Below are 17,590 nucleotides of genomic sequence, written 5' to 3'. Positions count from 1 at the left end.
TCTGTGTTGAGCAAAATATTCCAGTTTGATTTTTAAATTGTGGGGATTTGTCTTTTTTTAAATAAGTATTTAACTCTCCAAGTAGTTTACCACAGTTTGATCACACATCTGTTCTGCCCCACACTAAGAACTTTAACTCTTGTTTGCTGTCATCAGAAGAATAGAAGAACTTTACAAAACCCTTTTCTGTTCGTGTTGCGTTGTCACCATTGATTCAGATATAAACCCCGGTAATCCAGCTGTTGGAGGTCTAAAAGACTAGAAAGGCTTGTGAATATAGAGAAAATACAAAATTTACTTAGAAATAGTAATGAAGAAAACAACCACTTCAGCCCGTTCACTTTTGTGCAGTAAAAATCTGTTGTAGAATTAGAGAAAATTGGAGAACGTCAGGCTGCGTTGACATCATTTACGTGAAAATAGTTCTGGGGTTGCCATTTTGTTTCTTATGTTGGAAAGAGTGCACCATTTGACTCAAGGGATGGAATAGAAATGTCTGAATAAATGGCAGGCAGTCTGTGATACACAATGAAATAGGTTTATCTACAGCAATCAGCTGCTTTTAAAAGATATTTAATACCCTCTAAATTCAGTGTTGAAATGATATGAGCAATTTGTGACCTTCCTTTGCTTGATAATGAAATGAAATGGAGAAGGATACAAAATTTTCATTTCTCAGACCTGTCAGTATCTTAACAGTTTTTGTGGTCTGTTGAGCTGCTCTTCCAAAAAGGCAGTTAATCTATTGCTTTTTCTCATGCAGAGTACTGGCCACACTGAAAGAAGGATATGTGTGTGCTTAACAAAAATGAGTCTAGATAAATTAATTTCTTGACTCTTTTATAATGTGGAGATTTTTTTTTTTAACATGTGTTTTGAAAATATGATTTTAAAGTCTAGTTTCAGGTAATCTGTACTGGCTTTTAGTCAGATTGATGACAATTGATGAGAATTTTCCATGCATGTATTTTCACAAGGTTGATCTCTGATTTTTGCAGTTGTTACTGTTTTCTGTATCCACTGAAAGAAGAAGTTATTAAAAAATAGCTTGATATTGAGGAAAATTCTGTCTTTAATGAAAACACCGAACTGCTTCTGGAGTGTAATATAGTGCTTTACTGATTTGCTCTTCAGACTTTTGATGTTCTTGCTACTCCTCTTCCTACTAGTACTGCAGGGCAGATGTAGTTTAGGGAGGTGAATTCTTTCCTGTTGATGATGCTTGAGAGAATTGTTTGCTTAGTTCCAGTCAGATAGACTGCGCCGCTGTGAACAATGAGGTGGCACAGATGTTGCCCTGGGCATCATTTGGCCTGTCAGAGTTTTATTACTGGTGATTCATGAGATGCAAACAATCTCAGAGGCCAGACTGAATTTACAGGGCTGGTAGTTCTAAAAGAAGTGCTATATGTCTGTTTGCTTGGGAGTGGAATGCATTTTGTTATGAACTCAGTTGCAAATGCAGACATTTGAATATTGTTTTTACAAGCCACTTCTTGGTGAACAACACTTCAATTGTGCTCTATTGCTGTGTGATGGAATTCATTATTAATATTGCAGTTTATTAAGATATTTTATCAGAGAAAATTAAGATAGAATCATAGAACGGTTTGGGTTGGAAGGGACCTTAAAGCCCATCCAGTTCCGAACCCCTGCCATGGACAGGGACACCTTCCACTGGATTAGGTTGCTCAGAGCCTCATCCAACCTGGCCTTGAACATCTCCAGGGAGGGGGCATCCACGACTTCTCTGGGCAACCTGTGCCAGTGCCTCACCACCCTCACAGGAAAACATTTCTTCCTAATATCTGATCTAAATCTATCCTCAGCTTAAAACCATTCTCCCTTGTCCTATCCCTGCATTCCCTGATAAAGAGCTCCCCCCGCCACCCCTTTCCTGTAGCCCCTTTTCAGTACTGGAAGGCTGTTATAGCATCTCTCCGGAGCCTTCTCTTTTCTGGGTTCAATAAGCCCAACTCTCTCAGCCTGTCCTTGTGTGGGAGGTGCTCAAATCCTCAGATGATCTTCGTGGCCTCCTCTGGACTTGCTCTAACAGATCAATGTCCTTCGTGTGTTGAAGACTCCAGAACTGATTTACCCCTAGAGAACCCACGTCAGCTGTCACTAATCACCTCTGTGTTTTCTATGTGCCTCAGCACAGTTTCCAGGAGGATCTGCTCCATGATCTTGCCTGGCACAGAGCTGAGACTGACCAACCTATAGGTAATAGTAGTGTGAATGAATTTCTACCCAAGTGATCTGAATTTGTCTTTAAAAAGAAAAATATTAAGGAAAAAATATTCATATATTCATCTGTAAAAGGCTGGATGGGACTCTGAGTGACCTTGATCCAGTTGAAGAGGTCACTGCTTACTGCAGGGACATTGGACTAGATGATCTCTAAAGGTCCCTTCCAACCCAAAGCATTCTGTGATTCTATGTCAGTGACTTTTTCCCATTGTCTGACTTTTGTTAATGTGATTTCATTTTTCTCTCCCTTTCCCCCTTTTTTAGATTCGCGGTCATCACGTGGCTCAGCTGGATCCCCTTGGAATTCTGGATGCAGATTTGGATTCGTTTGTTCCATCTGACTTAATCACTACAATTGATAAACTTGGTGCGTACACTGTATTCCTTATTATTCCCAAAGGTCATTTATCTCTCTCATCTCATTGGGCTGAGGTGATTTAATAAGACAATTTCAGGGAAAGTTCTGCCTTTTCTGGTTGCTGATACAATGAAATAGTTTCTCTGAGCGTCTGTAAGGAGGCTCAGCTTTCAGGACAGTGGAATTTCTGCTCTGAGATCACAGGTGAGATTCCTGCGAATTCACCTTCCGATGAGTGAACATTATCAACAGTTCATAAAACCCCCAAATCTTATGTTTTTGAACCACACCAGAAATTAATATTAGCAGTTCATTAGGCTAAGATTCTGGTGATGTAAATTACTTTGATACCGTTATGCTTGATACTTATGTGAACTAGGGACTTCTGAAGGTGAGTTAATAGGAAAAACAAGCAATGAACAAAATGCTGGATAGAGGAACTTAGGGTAAATTTCCTACCAAATTTGGATTCTACCTTCTGGTACTTATTCCTTCTGTATAACTTGAAATCTCGAGAAGTGAACACTAAGTGGAGAATCCTTAGCTTGTCTATATAATCCAACGGTGATCATTTTAGTTTACTGCTGGATGAGTGTAATCCACAGGGGGCTGCTTTTGCAGAGGTTGTTGTGGTTGCTAGGAGGGCACATCTTTGCAAAATTGCACTGATCAATTTCTTTGCTCCTCTCTGTTTGAATAAAAACCCATCTGATTGATTTTTCTCTACTCTTCAGTCTATCTGATTTAAGAGGTGGTTTTCTACTTGATAAAGACGCTGAATCAATTTTTCTCTGATATGTGAGGAAGCTTTCTGGACCAGAAATAAAACACAGTGCAAGTAGTAGATAAAAAGTATGTTCTGCTTGATTTTACTCTTAAGTTCATCTACTGCCTCTTTGCTGCTTTGTTTTCTGTTTCTGGCAGTAGGGAAGGAAGCAGTTCTGAGCTTTGGTCATAGGAAGGTGTCGGATTACTTAAGCCTGTAAATAGAGAGGTGCTTACACAAATCAGGGAAGTTTGTCAGCTTTGATTAAAGGAAAGTACCTGCTAGAAAATACATTTGATGTTTACTGCTTGAACAGAATTTGTTTGGAGCATGGGTGATTGCTGGCATATTGCTACCAATTCCTTTAAACCCTGCAGACAGGTCAGTCCAGAGTGTGGTGACTGATCAGAAAGTGTCATATTGAGCCCTTGTGAGCTTAGGGAAAATGTGTGAGACCTCAGAATAAGATGGGGGGATGTGTTAGCATATGGGAGGTAATACTTCAGTTTGTGAGGAAAACCAAAATTTCCAACCTAGCCTTGCACAGCAAAAGAGAGAAGGATCCCAAATCTTGCCTATCTTTGGATGTTCCAGGCAGGAAACTTCTAAAAGGTCTCAAGTAATACAGAAAATATTTTAGGGTTTGATTTTTCTGTGTTCCTTCTCTCCCATTCTCCCTTTTCCTTATTTTAGAAACCTTCTGGTAGGAAGTTTCTTCAGGCAGCTGCTTCTAAAAATGCTGCTGGTTACAACCGTAGTATTGTGTGCAATTCTAGTTCCAGAACTGCGTTCAGGAGCTCTTAGATTTCAGTAGGGTTGTATCTCTTTAAGCATAAGGTGATACTACAGTGAACAGGCAGCGCTGCAGGACAAAGCACAGATGTTCTGAGTGTGCTCACATCATCCCTGTTTTTTGCATGACAGAACATGACGAGCCCTTGAGGTCTAAGAGAAAGACAGCAAAGGAAATAAAACATTAAAAAAATGGGATGGTAGCACTGCTTTGTTTCAAGTGACACTGAAACATTCCTGTATCACTTCCCCCTCCTTCTTTTTTTCTTTCTCTCTTTTTTTTTTTTTTAGCATTATAGAAAATCGGAATTAATTTGCTGCTGGAAAAACCTATTACAGTACCAAGAAGGAGAAAGTGGTACACAAACACTTTTTTTGGTCACTCTGGATTTGACACTTCAATATATTATTAAAGCTATTTTTAAAACTATTATTTTTAAATAGATATTATTTTAAAACTGAAAATGCATTATGGCTGGTGGTGCTATGTAGTAAAAATGGTGGCAATGCCCTCCTATGGCCTGACTTCCGCTTAATTGCTGAGTTGCATTATTTGTAATCTTTGGATTCTTCACTTTCATCATCAGAAAATTCATTGAGCAGAGCATACGGAGCACAATTCTATATTGAATTCAGAGTTATGTGCAGGCTGTTAGATTGGGGTTGAAGTGGATGCCTGTGACTTATCCAGAACCAGTATAAAGAGTTCAGAATTAAAAATTGAGAAGCTACTTTTCAGTTTTTACAATATTTTTACGTGTGCACATGCACGCATATGATTTTTATGTATATATAAGTTTCTGTAACTATGTGTAATGTCTATTGTAAGTTCTTGTACTTTTGTTTCTTAAGGTTGTTAGAAGCAATTTTTCCTTCCTTCATTTAACAGATCTAGATTAAAATTTATTATGCACAGCCTTTAACTTGCATTGATATCAGTCTTTCAGTCTTGCCTGTTGTGTATTTTGACTTTTGAAACTGTGTAACAGTTAAGTAAAAGATTTTCTTATATCATATTCTCAGCCAGAACAAGTTGAGGTGTGTCTAAATCAAGGTAGGATGATGTGCTTAAACAAGTCCTTGTTTATTTGTGACTGTGTGTGTTTTATAAGAGGTCGCCGACTGGGAAATAGAGTACAGGTCATGACATGGTTGTTTAAAACTTAACTTCCCTATAAAGACAAAGATGTTCTCATGATATTTGTTGCTCATGATAGAGCAAGAAAGAAATTAGTTATTTTGCTCAACAGTGAAGTGCAGGATTCAATATGGAGAATTACACAGAATCATGCATCACAATTGATGGCACATGCCCTGATATGGTAAAATGTGAAAAGATTTGGGTGATTTTAATTTCAGTTGTTCTATGTGAGCATTTAAGAAAGAATGGTTTTGTACTTCAAATCAAGTAATATCTATTTAATTAAACCATTAATTTTAAAATCCAGACTAAAGTGCACTGTGCTAATGGATGCCTCCCAAGTATTCACACTTCCACTTTTTAATCTGATATGTTCTTTCTTAATATTGCTTTATTAAACTTAATTTGTGGTGGTGTTCAAAACAATGTTGGTTTCCTTTTTCTCTCCTGCCCTGCTTGGCAACTTCTTCCTTTTGTAGGGTTTTATGGTTTGCATGAGTCAGATTTGGACAAAGTCTTTCAGCTGCCTACAACCACCTTCATAGGAGGAAATGAGAACAGTCTGTCGTTACGAGAGATCATCAAACGGCTAGAGGTCAGTGGGACATTTTTTGATTTTGTGGTTGTTTTCATCCAAGCCGAAGTGAACTTTTTCCCTTTGTCAGTCACAAAGAGCTTGTCACTTGTCAGTTGTTAATAGAGCATGAAAAGAATTAAAATGATGTTAAAAATAACCTTTGTACTGTTTCTAGAGTTGGCAGCACCATTGGTTTTATTGCCTGGATATCTGAAACACACAAATTAAGGATGAGTATAAAAGAAGTGAATATGGTGGACTGATAATTTGGGTCCTGGTTCTGCAGAGAGCTAGTGTTGTTTAAAAGAAGCAGAGCCTTTAAAACTTCTTTTTTTTAAGTGCCATATCACAGATAAAACAACTTTGCATACAGTACTCAGGATGTTGCTCTCAGAGCCTTACTTTAGTGGGTCTTTTACCTGAGTAAAAATATGAGGATTGGGTACCAAATTTGTGAAAGCTCAGCTGTAGCTTGCAGATAGCAAGGGTTCTTGTTTTCCATCCTCAGTCGCTTTTCTAGAGTCTCGCTATCTGACAAGTCATACAGTTTTGCCATGTGAAGTCATTTTAAAGGAATAAATAGAATTAGAGGAATACTCCAATGGTAATGGATTTGTAAAGTACTAAGTATTGTATATTCCCAACTGTGCTTTTTCCAGGATTTTGGAGTACTGGACTTGTAGATATTTCTGTTGCATGGTAATGAAATCCATTGCAGTAAAAAGGGCAAGGGATGAGGAAATGTTTTAAAGAGTGAAATACAGAATTTAGTTACAGGAATGTAAAAATAGAATAATTTTGGGGCACACAGGGGCTCATGGCTTTGACATGTTGCAAAGGTGAGAGAATGTGTTGACTTGCACGTTGGACTGTTTGCAGCAGCTTGGCTGAAGTGTAGTAAGTTGTTAAACCACAGCATCTGTTATGCATTTGAGCTCTCTATTTGCTTTTTGATTTTTGCACTTCTAGCATGTCTGTGCAGAAATGTTCAAGAGAGAATCCTTAAAATTCTAATGTGCCAATAAATGGAGAAAATTAGCTGCAAAATCTAAAAGCCTCAAGAACCTGATTTGTGTTAAAGAGAAATAATCCTCTGGTTTCCCTCTTCTCTCCAGAGCTTTGGATTTTTCTCATTGAAGTTAACATAAAATTCCTTTTCAGAGATAGTAGAAAGCACATACTATATGCTCAGAGTGGTTTTGGCTCCAAATAAACTCACACTAGGTCTTACATCTATTGAGTTGTGTTTTGCGCATATTTGGAATATTCTTTTTAAGGTAAGAAAAAGAAAAGTGAAAAAAAAAATGCAACAAGGAGGTTAAATTCGTGAAGTATCTTTGCATTTTTCCCTGTCCTCCTGTCTCAGCTGCTTGGCTCCTTTTTTGGATTTCCAGTTCGCTGAGACTTGACTGTTATCAGATAATTTGTGTGAGGCTTCATAGCTTTCTTCTCGTTCTCTTTATTCCCCAAATTTAGATGATATTTAAAAAAGATAGGGTTGATTCTGATAAATGACTTGAAGTGTTCACTGGTGCCTCTAAAGAAAAGTCTCCTTTCTGCCCGTAAGAATGGTAGGGAGTTAGGTGAAATATGCCAGTCAGTTTAAGGCAGGGATATTGGGCTAGTTGGAATGTATTATCTCTAAGATTAAAAATTTTGGAATGTTACTTTGTAGGAGTAGTGTGGGGAAGATGCGGTGGAAGAGGAAGAAGACAAGATAGCTTTCAGAAGAGTAATAGAAAATATAATTTAAAAAAATGTATTTGTTTCTTTGTGGCCCATTAACTCCTAAGGGTTCTGTTTTGGTGCCTTTACATCCTAGAATACCTACTGCCAACACATCGGTTTGGAGTTTATGTTCATCAATGATGTGGAGCAGTGCCAATGGATCCGGCAGAAGTTTGAGACGCCGGGTGTTATGAAGTTTACTAATGAGGAAAAAAGGACTTTGTTGGCCAGGCTGGTGCGCTCAATGAGGTATGATGGGGTGGTGCTGGGAAACTGCTCTGTCCTGACTGGGTGTAGGCTGCTGTGGGGAGCTGGTCGGGAGCTGGTGTGCACTGTAAACTCTGCTGAAGTGGAAGTGGAGAGAGTCTAAGTGAAATCTGGATCACAGGTGGGTGCAGCAATGAAGGAGATAAAGACCTTGTAGTCTTCTCCAAGCATATTCTTTTAATCTGCACGGCATACAGGAGTCAAATTAAGAAAGTACTACTGGCTTCTCTCATTCAGGCAAATCTTTATACAGCCCTTTGGTTTTCTGAACTTCAGACAAACAGGATGTTTTTGATTTTGTCTATTCTACACCCTTGTGACTGTTTTCAGTCATATCTCCAATTCACTTGTTCCCAGGTGTTTTTTTCTAGCCTAGCCTTCTCACACATTGAATATTCATTATTCTGTGTGTCTAGTTCAGAACACCTGATCTTTTTAATAATGTTTATTCTAATATGCATGATACCAGCTTCATGCTTTATCTTAGTCTCAGTTAATCTTCCATATACTTGGTGGTGCTTCCACAGGTGGGTGTAGTTAACCTGGCTGCAATATCAAAGGAAAATGTGTGCTGTGGTGTATGGCAGGATCTGTGTGGTGACTGTCAGTGTTTTCTTTTCTTGAAAGGCAGGTTATGGTCTGTAACACTCATGCAGCCTTTTGTGGCATATCTGGAAATGCTTTCATTTGCTTGTGGAGATAAGCTGGGAGAGAAATTGTTTCAACAGACTAGTAATATGCGTCTACATTAAAGATTCATAGCCTGTTTCAGAAAATAGGGACAGAACAACATCAGATGCTGATCATAGAATCATGGAATGGTTTGGATTGGAAGGGGCCTTAAAGGCCATCCAGTTCCAACGCCCCTGCCAGCCCTTGTGGACTTACAGGGGACTTGCAAGATGTGACTGTGAATATTGTAGTACTGCACCCTTGGCGGCAGTTTGCCTCAAATAATGAGTTTTCTGCTTGTCCAGTACTGGCATAACTTGTAGCTGCAAGGAGTAGAAGAACAGCAAGTGCAATCACCACTTTGATTTGCCCTATAGAACTTGCTGTTCGTGTGGGACCTCACTTTCAGTTTATGTAAACTAACACAGCCCTGCAGACTTCCCCAAGGAGCTGTGGCAGCATAGCTCAGCTGAGGGTCTGGCTTGTTGCTTAGATGCCTGAGTTTTAAGGGTATTGATGGATGAGCTGAGGGAGAGTCTTTTAGCAACTCTTCCTTTCACTGCTTTTAGGACTTCAATCTGAAGAGGTAAATGCCAGAATTTTAAGTGAGGAATAAGTTGAGTATTAATGGATTATGGCAGTGTTATCAGTTGAGGCATTGCACAGATGATGTAACCAACACAGTTATTTTCATGAAGATGTATTTTCTTTGCCTCTTGTATCTCCAAGCTTTCCAACATATAATCCTTTCAGAGTTTGTAAGAAGGTACTTTTTAACCACTCATATTGCCTCTGGCCCAAATGCATTAAAGAATGAAAGAACATAGAGCTGTCAAGGACTGATATCTTTCTCCTGCTGCGGCTGAGGCAGAGACACCAGCATCGTAGTGCTTGGCACGCTAACAACCGTTACATCACAGAGTCTTGAGGAGCTCTGCCAGTGAACAGGACCTATGAATCAGGCGTGCTTTCAACTGTGTTCCCACAAGTTTTTAATTGTTACTTCCAGAAAATACAAGTTCTTTGTTATGTCTTCTTCAATCCATAGAAGAGGCTCCTTTGCTGTTACTCTGCCTTACCAGCGGTCAATGTATATTTGAATTGGTTAGGCTGGAAAAGACATATACATGCGAGGGAGCAGAGTTTAACTTGAATTTTGTCTCAGATGAAGATGCTTCTTTTCTGAATTGTTTCAAAGCCCTGTTGAATATTCAGATGGAGGAGAAAGATGACTTACATTCTCTCCCGTGTCTCCCTCCCTACATATGACTTACTTCCAAAGGCCTAAAAACATGTATTCATACATGTCTTAAAGCAGTGTAATGTAATTTTATTTGCCAAAAGCTGTTTGACAATAAGTATTTTCTACATGATCTTAATGCAAACATTCTCTGTTGGGTTTTTTTTTGTTTGTTTTCTTTTTTGGCAAAAGATTTGAAGACTTCCTTGCTCGCAAGTGGTCTTCTGAGAAGAGATTTGGTTTGGAAGGATGTGAAGTAATGATTCCTGCACTGAAGACCATCATCGATAAATCCAGTGAAATGGGAATTGAATATGTTATAATGGGAATGCCCCACAGGTAATGTCAATTGAAGCCCCTCAGGAAATGAGCTTAAGGTGTTTCAGGTTCTAGAATATTATTAATGAAGTTGATACTAGAGAAGGCAGGGTTGCATGAGTCAGTCATAGCAAGTAACAGAAACGCAGAACTGTAAGAAATCCCTGTCAATGGAAGGCTACAGGCTTCACAGGTAAAGGCTGACAAAGACTCGTTCCAGTATACTTTGAAGCTACAAGGAAATGTGGCAGCAGCCATAGTTTATCCCATTGCATATAGTCTAGAACAGAGGAAGCTTGATGAGATAGTATCAGACTTAATTTTGCGATCTGCTTTAATAAATTATTACTGTCGTAATGTTAAAACTGATAGCTACAAAATTAATTTCTCAGACTTGAGTAACTGCGTGTTATAAAACATCTGTGGAGATGCACTGGAGGAACTTTGCAATGGGACGAGAAGTGTAGAATGAAGTGTTTCAGTTTCAAAAGTTAGAAATAAACATCTTACTTGCAAATTTCTGACAGAGATGGCTTGCTGGCTTTATAAGTTTTATGCTATTAACTCTGGTATTACCATTTTTTGACACATAACTATGTTTGGCATTTTCTTAGAGGTAGGCTGAATGTATTGGCTAATGTAATCCGAAAAGAGCTGGAGCAGATCTTCTGTCAGTTTGATCCCAAACTGGAAGCAGCTGATGAGGTAAGATGCTTCTTCAATAGGTCTGTATAGAGTGGTCAACATTTTTAGTCATTTTGATCATGGTTATTATGAAAATAGCATTATCAGCTGCTGAAGTGCATTGTCTTCTTTTCTAGTTAGAGGAATATTATTTGGTGACATTTCTTAACAGATTTTAAGACTACACTGTATCCCTGACATGCAGAAGGTGTCTTAGAAGGTAGATATGTAAGTTCCAGATTGTTTGACTGCGTTTGTGATCTCTAAGCATCTTACTTTGCTTCATCTGAATGAAATGTGTGTTAGTATTCTGTAAATATTTATCCAATACTGGATAGTGACGCTAAGATAATAAAATAGGAACAATGTTCCAACTTGAAATTACATTGTCAAACCCATAGTGCATACTGATGTACAATCAGCTAGGTACATATTTCAGACCAAAGTACAAATTTTAAGTATAATCAATCGGATGCAGCCAGTATGAATGACGTTCCTGAATTGACACTACATCTTGCATGTTAGGGATCTGGGGATGTAAAGTATCACCTGGGAATGTACCATGAGAGGATCAACAGAGCAACAAACAAGAAAATCACTCTGTCCCTGATGGCTAACCCTTCTCACTTGGAAGCAGTCGATCCTGTTGTGCAAGGGAAGACAAAAGCTGAACAGTTTTATCGAGGGGATACAGCAGGGAAAAAGGTAGTGTTTTTTTTTTAATGTAGTAACTCCTACTGGTTGTTTTTCGTATTATTTTTAATAAAAACAGTTTCTATGATACAAAACTACTTGTAGTCTTCCTCTCTTCCCCCTTCATGAGAGGGCTATATCACCTGCTGAACTAGATAAGGTTTTTGACTTGGTAGCTCAAGGGTAACTGCAGGAAGTAGGCTTAAAACTTATTTGAGAACTGAGCAAAGACAGCAGGATGCTGATAAGTGTGTGGTGTATTGTGAAAATACAGTTCTGTTTTATAAGCAGTAGAGAAATATATGAAGGAAAGAAATCCTGCTGAGAAGCTTAAATTGCAATTCTGCTTTCTAATAAGTGTGTGGATATGTGTGTATTACCCTCCCTCTTAGGTTATGTCCATATTATTACATGGGGATGCTGCCTTTGCAGGACAAGGAGTGGTTTATGAGACATTTCATCTTAGTGACCTCCCATCCTACACCACAAATGGCACTATTCATGTTGTGGTCAACAACCAGGTAACAAGAATAGCATTTTCCAATCAATTTGTCCAGGGAAGAGTTGCTACTGTGTTTCTTTTTACTCTTGTTTTTTTATTAGTTGGGTTCATTGTCCCTCCCCTCTGTTCTTTAGGTTGGTTGAGATGTCTTGAAAATGATCACAAGTACCAACTTTGAGTGATAATATTTTATCACCTGCATTTATTTAATTCCCTTTATAACACTTAATTGGATTAGATTTGCTTTATTTTGTTTTTAAGGGAGCAAAAAGAACCTAGCCAAACTAAAAAGCTGATACTACTCCTGCGTAAATGACTATTAAATAGGAACCTCAAGCATTCAAAATAAAGTAGGGGTAGATGCCCACATTTTAATGGAAGTTTCTGGAATCTTTAGATTGGCTTCACCACAGACCCCCGTATGGCCCGTTCATCTCCGTATCCTACTGATGTTGCTCGTGTGGTCAATGCTCCCATTTTTCATGTGAATGCCGATGACCCTGAAGCAGTGATGTATGTGTGTAGTGTAGCTGCAGAATGGCGAAACACATTCAATAAAGATGTGGTGGTTGACTTGGTAAGTCTTGGTTTTCCTAACTTTTCATTCTGTGTGCTATGTGCTGCTCTTTTGTTTTTCTGTGGCTTAGAAGACCCAGTCAATAAACATTTTGATTTTAATAGCTTTTAGTTTCTTCATTTAAAAAAAACAAACTACTAACAGCCCTACAATAATCCATAAATGGTTTTATACCATAAATCTCCTAAAATCTCTGTAAAAACTGTGTAAATTGAGAGATTCCACTTTTCCTTACCAACAGAAACAATCTTTCCCTTTGTAGGTTTGTTACCGTAGGAGGGGGCACAATGAAATGGATGAACCGATGTTTACCCAGCCTCTAATGTACAAGCAGATTCATAAGCAGGTGCCGGTGCTGAAGAAGTATGCTGACAAACTGATTGCAGATGGGACTGTGACACTGCAGGAGTTTGAGGTACACGTCAACTGAGTTAAAGGGATCTTAAGAAGCTGTCAGTAGGAAACACAGCTGTCACTGTGTGATGTCTGCTTAAAAACCTTCCTTTCATCACTGTGTTAAGTCTTCACCCTTTGACACTTTGATTCAAATTGGTTTAGATTTTCATGTAAAATAGATAGCATTGTAACAAAAGGACTGACAGTGCTGTGAAGTAATTAGTACATATTGCACAGAAAAAAATCTGCTTCAGTTCTGAGATTTGTAAAAGGTGATCAGATCTGAATGTTGGAGATGGATGTATTTGTCAGTTGTTCTTCATCTCTAGAATCTCGATTCAGCAGTAAGACAGAATTTGAATATTTGCACATATATCTGTAGCTTTATATTGATAACCTTGGCTGGCTTGTGTCCAGCAATAATGCAATAAAATGAATTTAACTTTTTAAATTTTCTTGCAATAATTCAACTGAGTTCGGAGATGAATATTGCAGAAGGATGAGGTGTAGAGTCTGTATTAAGCTGGTTAGGTCTTTCCTTAATCTTTTGGAAAGTGAATGGGTAGACTGCAGTTGCAACAAAGGGTCTTCTGAGAAGGTGTGGCTAACTGTGTAGTGGCACTGTACTGCAGGTCAACAAATAAGCAGCTTGTGTAGGTACATTCTGTTATCCGCAAGAATGACCACGGTTCATGCAGAACTAGCTATCCTGATTCATTGTAAGAGTGTGCCATGGGCTTTGGCGGCTGGATCCTGGGTGGATGTTTTGCTGAACAAACTGAGCTCAACATTGCCATTAATTACTTTAAAGATTAACTACCTCAGTATCTTAAGTGTGGTTTTGGAATGAAGGGCATTCTGCCTTTGTATCTCCTGCAGCGATAGGTGTGGCAAACAAATCCTTACTCTCCCAGCCAGACTAATTTTCTAGGAGGATCTTTTCTAGTCTTTAGGAGCTTCTGTCCTGAAAAATGAGAGCTGGATAATATCGATTCTAGAATAGTGGCTGGAAGTGATGTTTGGCACTTCAATTCTGTCTCATTCTGGTGTACAGCTTGCAGCTTCAGCTCTTGGTAGTCTCCTTTGTAACACTGTCTAATAAACTGAATACTAGATCTAGAGTAATGTGGATAAGCATGTTTCTAGAAGGCAGTTTGATCCTAGATAAAATTAAAATGTTTGTTTGCATAATTGTAGCTAAATTTTCTTCTTAAATGTTTTTATCATACTAAAATGGTAGGTGACATCTGTAAGATACAAAGGTATTCTGTTTATCTGTTTTAAAAAGAAAGTTTTTGTTGTACAGGAAGAAATTGCGAAGTATGATAGAATATGTGAAGAAGCGTATGCTAGGTCTAAAGATAACAAGATCCTACATATCAAGCACTGGCTTGATTCACCATGGCCTGGTAAGAAGTGTCCTTTTACTTACCCTAGTGTTAATATCGTCATGCTTCTGTTTTGAGTCCATACCCTAGGACTCTTAAATGGTTTTTATAAGACAGGATTCTTTTAAAATGCAGTATGTGACCTTTGGTTTGCTTCTGTTAATAGTAAATAAAACATCAACATGAAAGTGTTGCTTTTCTTAAGGAACATGCGAAGTAAGGTATGGCTTGGAAAAATAAGTCTTTTCAGTTCAGCAGAGAAGTATTTTTCCTGTAATATTAACTGTCTGTGCCTTCAGGAAGGACGAGTATGTCTCATGCTCCATTTTTTTTTTGAGGGGTTGAGGTGCCATGTGCCATTTATTGGCCACCTTTGCCCATGCATTTGGACTTCACAGGGAGTGAAAGCAGAAACAAACCTGATCACTGTGTGCCTATAAGACCAAGTTTTCATGCAGACAATCAAAATGATTGTGTCTCCCAGTGAGAGGGGAAGAACAAGGTTTGAGCTGCTGCTTACAATGTCTTTTGAGAGTTGTGAGGTTTTAAATAAATTGTAGGTAGTGTAGGTGTCTCTTAATCTGTCCTTGAACATCTCACCAAATCTTTTACTTCCAGGATTCTTTAATGTGGATGGAGAACCCAAGAGCATGTCTTGTCCTCCAACTGGCATTTCGGAAGACCTGCTGACTCACATTGGCAATGTAGCTAGTTCAGTGCCAGTCAAAGACTTCAAAATACATGCAGGTCAGCTGGAGTCTCTGTTTCTCAGTGGCTGTGTTTCTTGCTCAGGTTTTATATTTCTGCACACAAGTTGCTGTTGGGCCATTTCCCGAAGAGGAAAATGCCTGTGACTTTTATTTTAACTCTTCCACCCTATGGGCAAGGAGAACGTGACAGTTAAGGTCCTGCTGCTTGCTCTCAGCATACTGTTCTTTGAGTATCTCGCCACTTCTGTTCCCGACCTCATTAAAATAGATTTTCCTCTGTGGGAGGTGAAAGTCTCTTTGTAACATTAAGTTAATACCTCCTTTCATTCTTCAAGTCCTTGTGCTCTACACAGCATGTTTGTGGAACTTACTGGGAAGTATGGCACCCATCTCAAGGAGCACTATTAATGTTTTTTTTAATGATAATACCAGTGGTAATTTGAGGTCCACTTTACATGCTTTTCCTGTAGTTATATAACTTTCCACTCAGGAATATAGCTTGGTTTTTTCAGACCTGGCATCACTGCTGATACACCATGAGTGTAATTTTAGTACAGCTAAATGGACTCTGTGGGCAAATTCAGACAGAGCTATTCTTTCAACTTACCGTTTAGCGTCAATGACAGCACAGATTTAGCATTTCCCAAAAAAGTCTTAGCCTTTGGTCTGAAGAGATTTAGTTCCAAGTTTGGCACCTATTACAGGGAGAAGTTAGATGTGCCCATCTCACTGGGAGCCCTGGCACGGTGTCAAAGTTCTGAGTTAATTCTTGTACTCTCTGGTCAGGTTGAAGTTTAGCAGCTCTACAGGATATAACATATTCATTCATGGCCTGGTAAGATATCCTGAGTGTTATTATTTATTCGGGGTATAACATATTCATTCCATGGGGAAACAAGGAGACAGTTTGCTTAAGAATCTTTTTTCATCTGGCAGGGAATGTACTCAGAATCAGGACAAAGAGCTTTTCCTTCTGGCTAAAATCTCTTTTCTTCTTCAGAGTCATCCATTGAGGAATAAAATGTCTGCTGTACGTGTTCTGTGTGTCTGTATTCCTTTGGGACAATCAAACACACTTACAAGTAATGATGATAGGGTGTTCCCAGTAACCAATTGCAGGCTTGTTGAGCAGATATAATTAATAGATGAACTTTAAAACTCTCCTACACATTTGTGCACTTTTTTGTGACACTGATAAATTTGAAATTATAGTCAGCCAGTAAAATTTAATATTAGACATTCTAATTAAAAAGGTAAGACAGTGTCTTCTTTAACTTGATTAACTGTTGATGCTAAATAACACTTGCCCTTATTTAAGATAAATTTATGGTTGAAAGCAAATTTTGGCCTGCTAGATTCTTTTATGTAGTTGAAAAGGCCACGAAAGAGAAAATCTTGGTATAATTAGAAAAGTAAGAGCGCCTTTTGGAGTACTTTGTCCTTCCACTAGAACAAAACAACTTAATATCTTGCAGTCTTTCAACAAAAAAATGGGAGGTAATTTCGTTTTCTTGAATGTTTAGTATATTCTAAAGAGAAAAATGTTCAAATTTTTTTATTTGCCTTTTTTTTAACCTAAAATGAAATAATTTTGTTCAGAGAATAGTTTTATTTGGAAAGAAAGCGGGACAATTTTTGCAAAAATGGGGAAAGTAACGATGGAAAATATGGGAAAATAACAAATAGGACAGCTTGCAGATGGGAAAATAAGATGGTGTCAAGTGACACTGAATAGATAAAGCTGATAGCCTCAACGCTGGAAGCGCCCGTATGCAGCTTTCAAGTTTTAATCTCTTCAAAATTCAGTGTTGTAACTTGTGTTGTGGCTTACCAAGTTATAAAATCTCCACTGTGAAAATCCAGCTTTTGGTTACAAACTGAATATCTGTTGGCAGCTGCCACAAGTTCCTATTTATATGATATTTACTGTATTGATTAGTCTGACCTGTCTCTCTTTGTAACATATCCAGAATTCCAGTAAGACAAATGCCAGTAAAAAATGAGAAAGTCAGAAGAACAAATCATGGAGCCAATATTTTCACTCCCTTATAAAACAGTGCTTGGTGTTAGAGGTGTGAAAATAAATCTTTAAGAATTAGTATTTCACCATGAGTCTTTTTAATTGTCCTCAGTAATTTCTGATGCTGCCAATCTTATTTTCTTCTAAACCAAGGCAGGAATATTATGCAACCCTTTGGCTGTGAAACATGTTATTTTATGCTAGCAGTTTAGTTCTAGAAGAACAATTTTTTGACCCTGTTAGGGCTTGTGTTTACCTTAGCCAGTGGTGAAGAGGGACAGTGAATGTAATGTGAATATAAAATATCTCTGAAGCAGGTCCATTGATTTCTGGTCTTTATTCCAATTAGGGCTCTCTCGGATTTTGAAAGCCCGCTTGGAGATGACTAAGAACAGGGTGGTTGACTGGGCCTTAGCGGAATACATGGCCTTTGGCTCTGTTTTGAAAGAAGGGATCCATGTCCGGCTAAGTGGACAGGATGTGGAGAGGGGTACTTTTAGGTAAGTACTGA

General features: G+C 38.4%; 1 protein-coding gene across 2 annotated transcripts in view; it reads left to right on the top strand.

The window, feature by feature from the left end:
* The window catches only part of OGDHL (oxoglutarate dehydrogenase L), a 55,788-nt gene that overhangs the window by 14,044 nt on the left and 24,154 nt on the right, over window positions 1-17,590 (top strand). For both annotated transcript variants that reach the window (XM_054071951.1, XM_054071950.1), the window contains exons 4-15: window positions 2,515-2,617; window positions 5,787-5,902; window positions 7,707-7,861; window positions 9,984-10,130; window positions 10,724-10,814; window positions 11,319-11,498; window positions 11,879-12,007; window positions 12,386-12,565; window positions 12,828-12,980; window positions 14,268-14,370; window positions 14,968-15,096; window positions 17,429-17,579. In XM_054071951.1, coding sequence (XP_053927926.1) covers window positions 2,515-2,617; window positions 5,787-5,902; window positions 7,707-7,861; window positions 9,984-10,130; window positions 10,724-10,814; window positions 11,319-11,498; window positions 11,879-12,007; window positions 12,386-12,565; window positions 12,828-12,980; window positions 14,268-14,370; window positions 14,968-15,096; window positions 17,429-17,579 — 1,637 coding nt within the window. The remainder of the gene's footprint in view (window positions 1-2,514; window positions 2,618-5,786; window positions 5,903-7,706; window positions 7,862-9,983; window positions 10,131-10,723; window positions 10,815-11,318; window positions 11,499-11,878; window positions 12,008-12,385; window positions 12,566-12,827; window positions 12,981-14,267; window positions 14,371-14,967; window positions 15,097-17,428; window positions 17,580-17,590) is intronic.

The sequence above is a fragment of the Cuculus canorus genome, chromosome 7, assembly GCF_017976375.1.
Source record: "Cuculus canorus isolate bCucCan1 chromosome 7, bCucCan1.pri, whole genome shotgun sequence".
Classification (NCBI taxonomy): Eukaryota; Metazoa; Chordata; class Aves; order Cuculiformes; family Cuculidae; genus Cuculus; species Cuculus canorus.
Note: the sequence above shows the minus strand (reverse complement) of the source record. Positions and strands in the feature narration are given on the sequence as shown.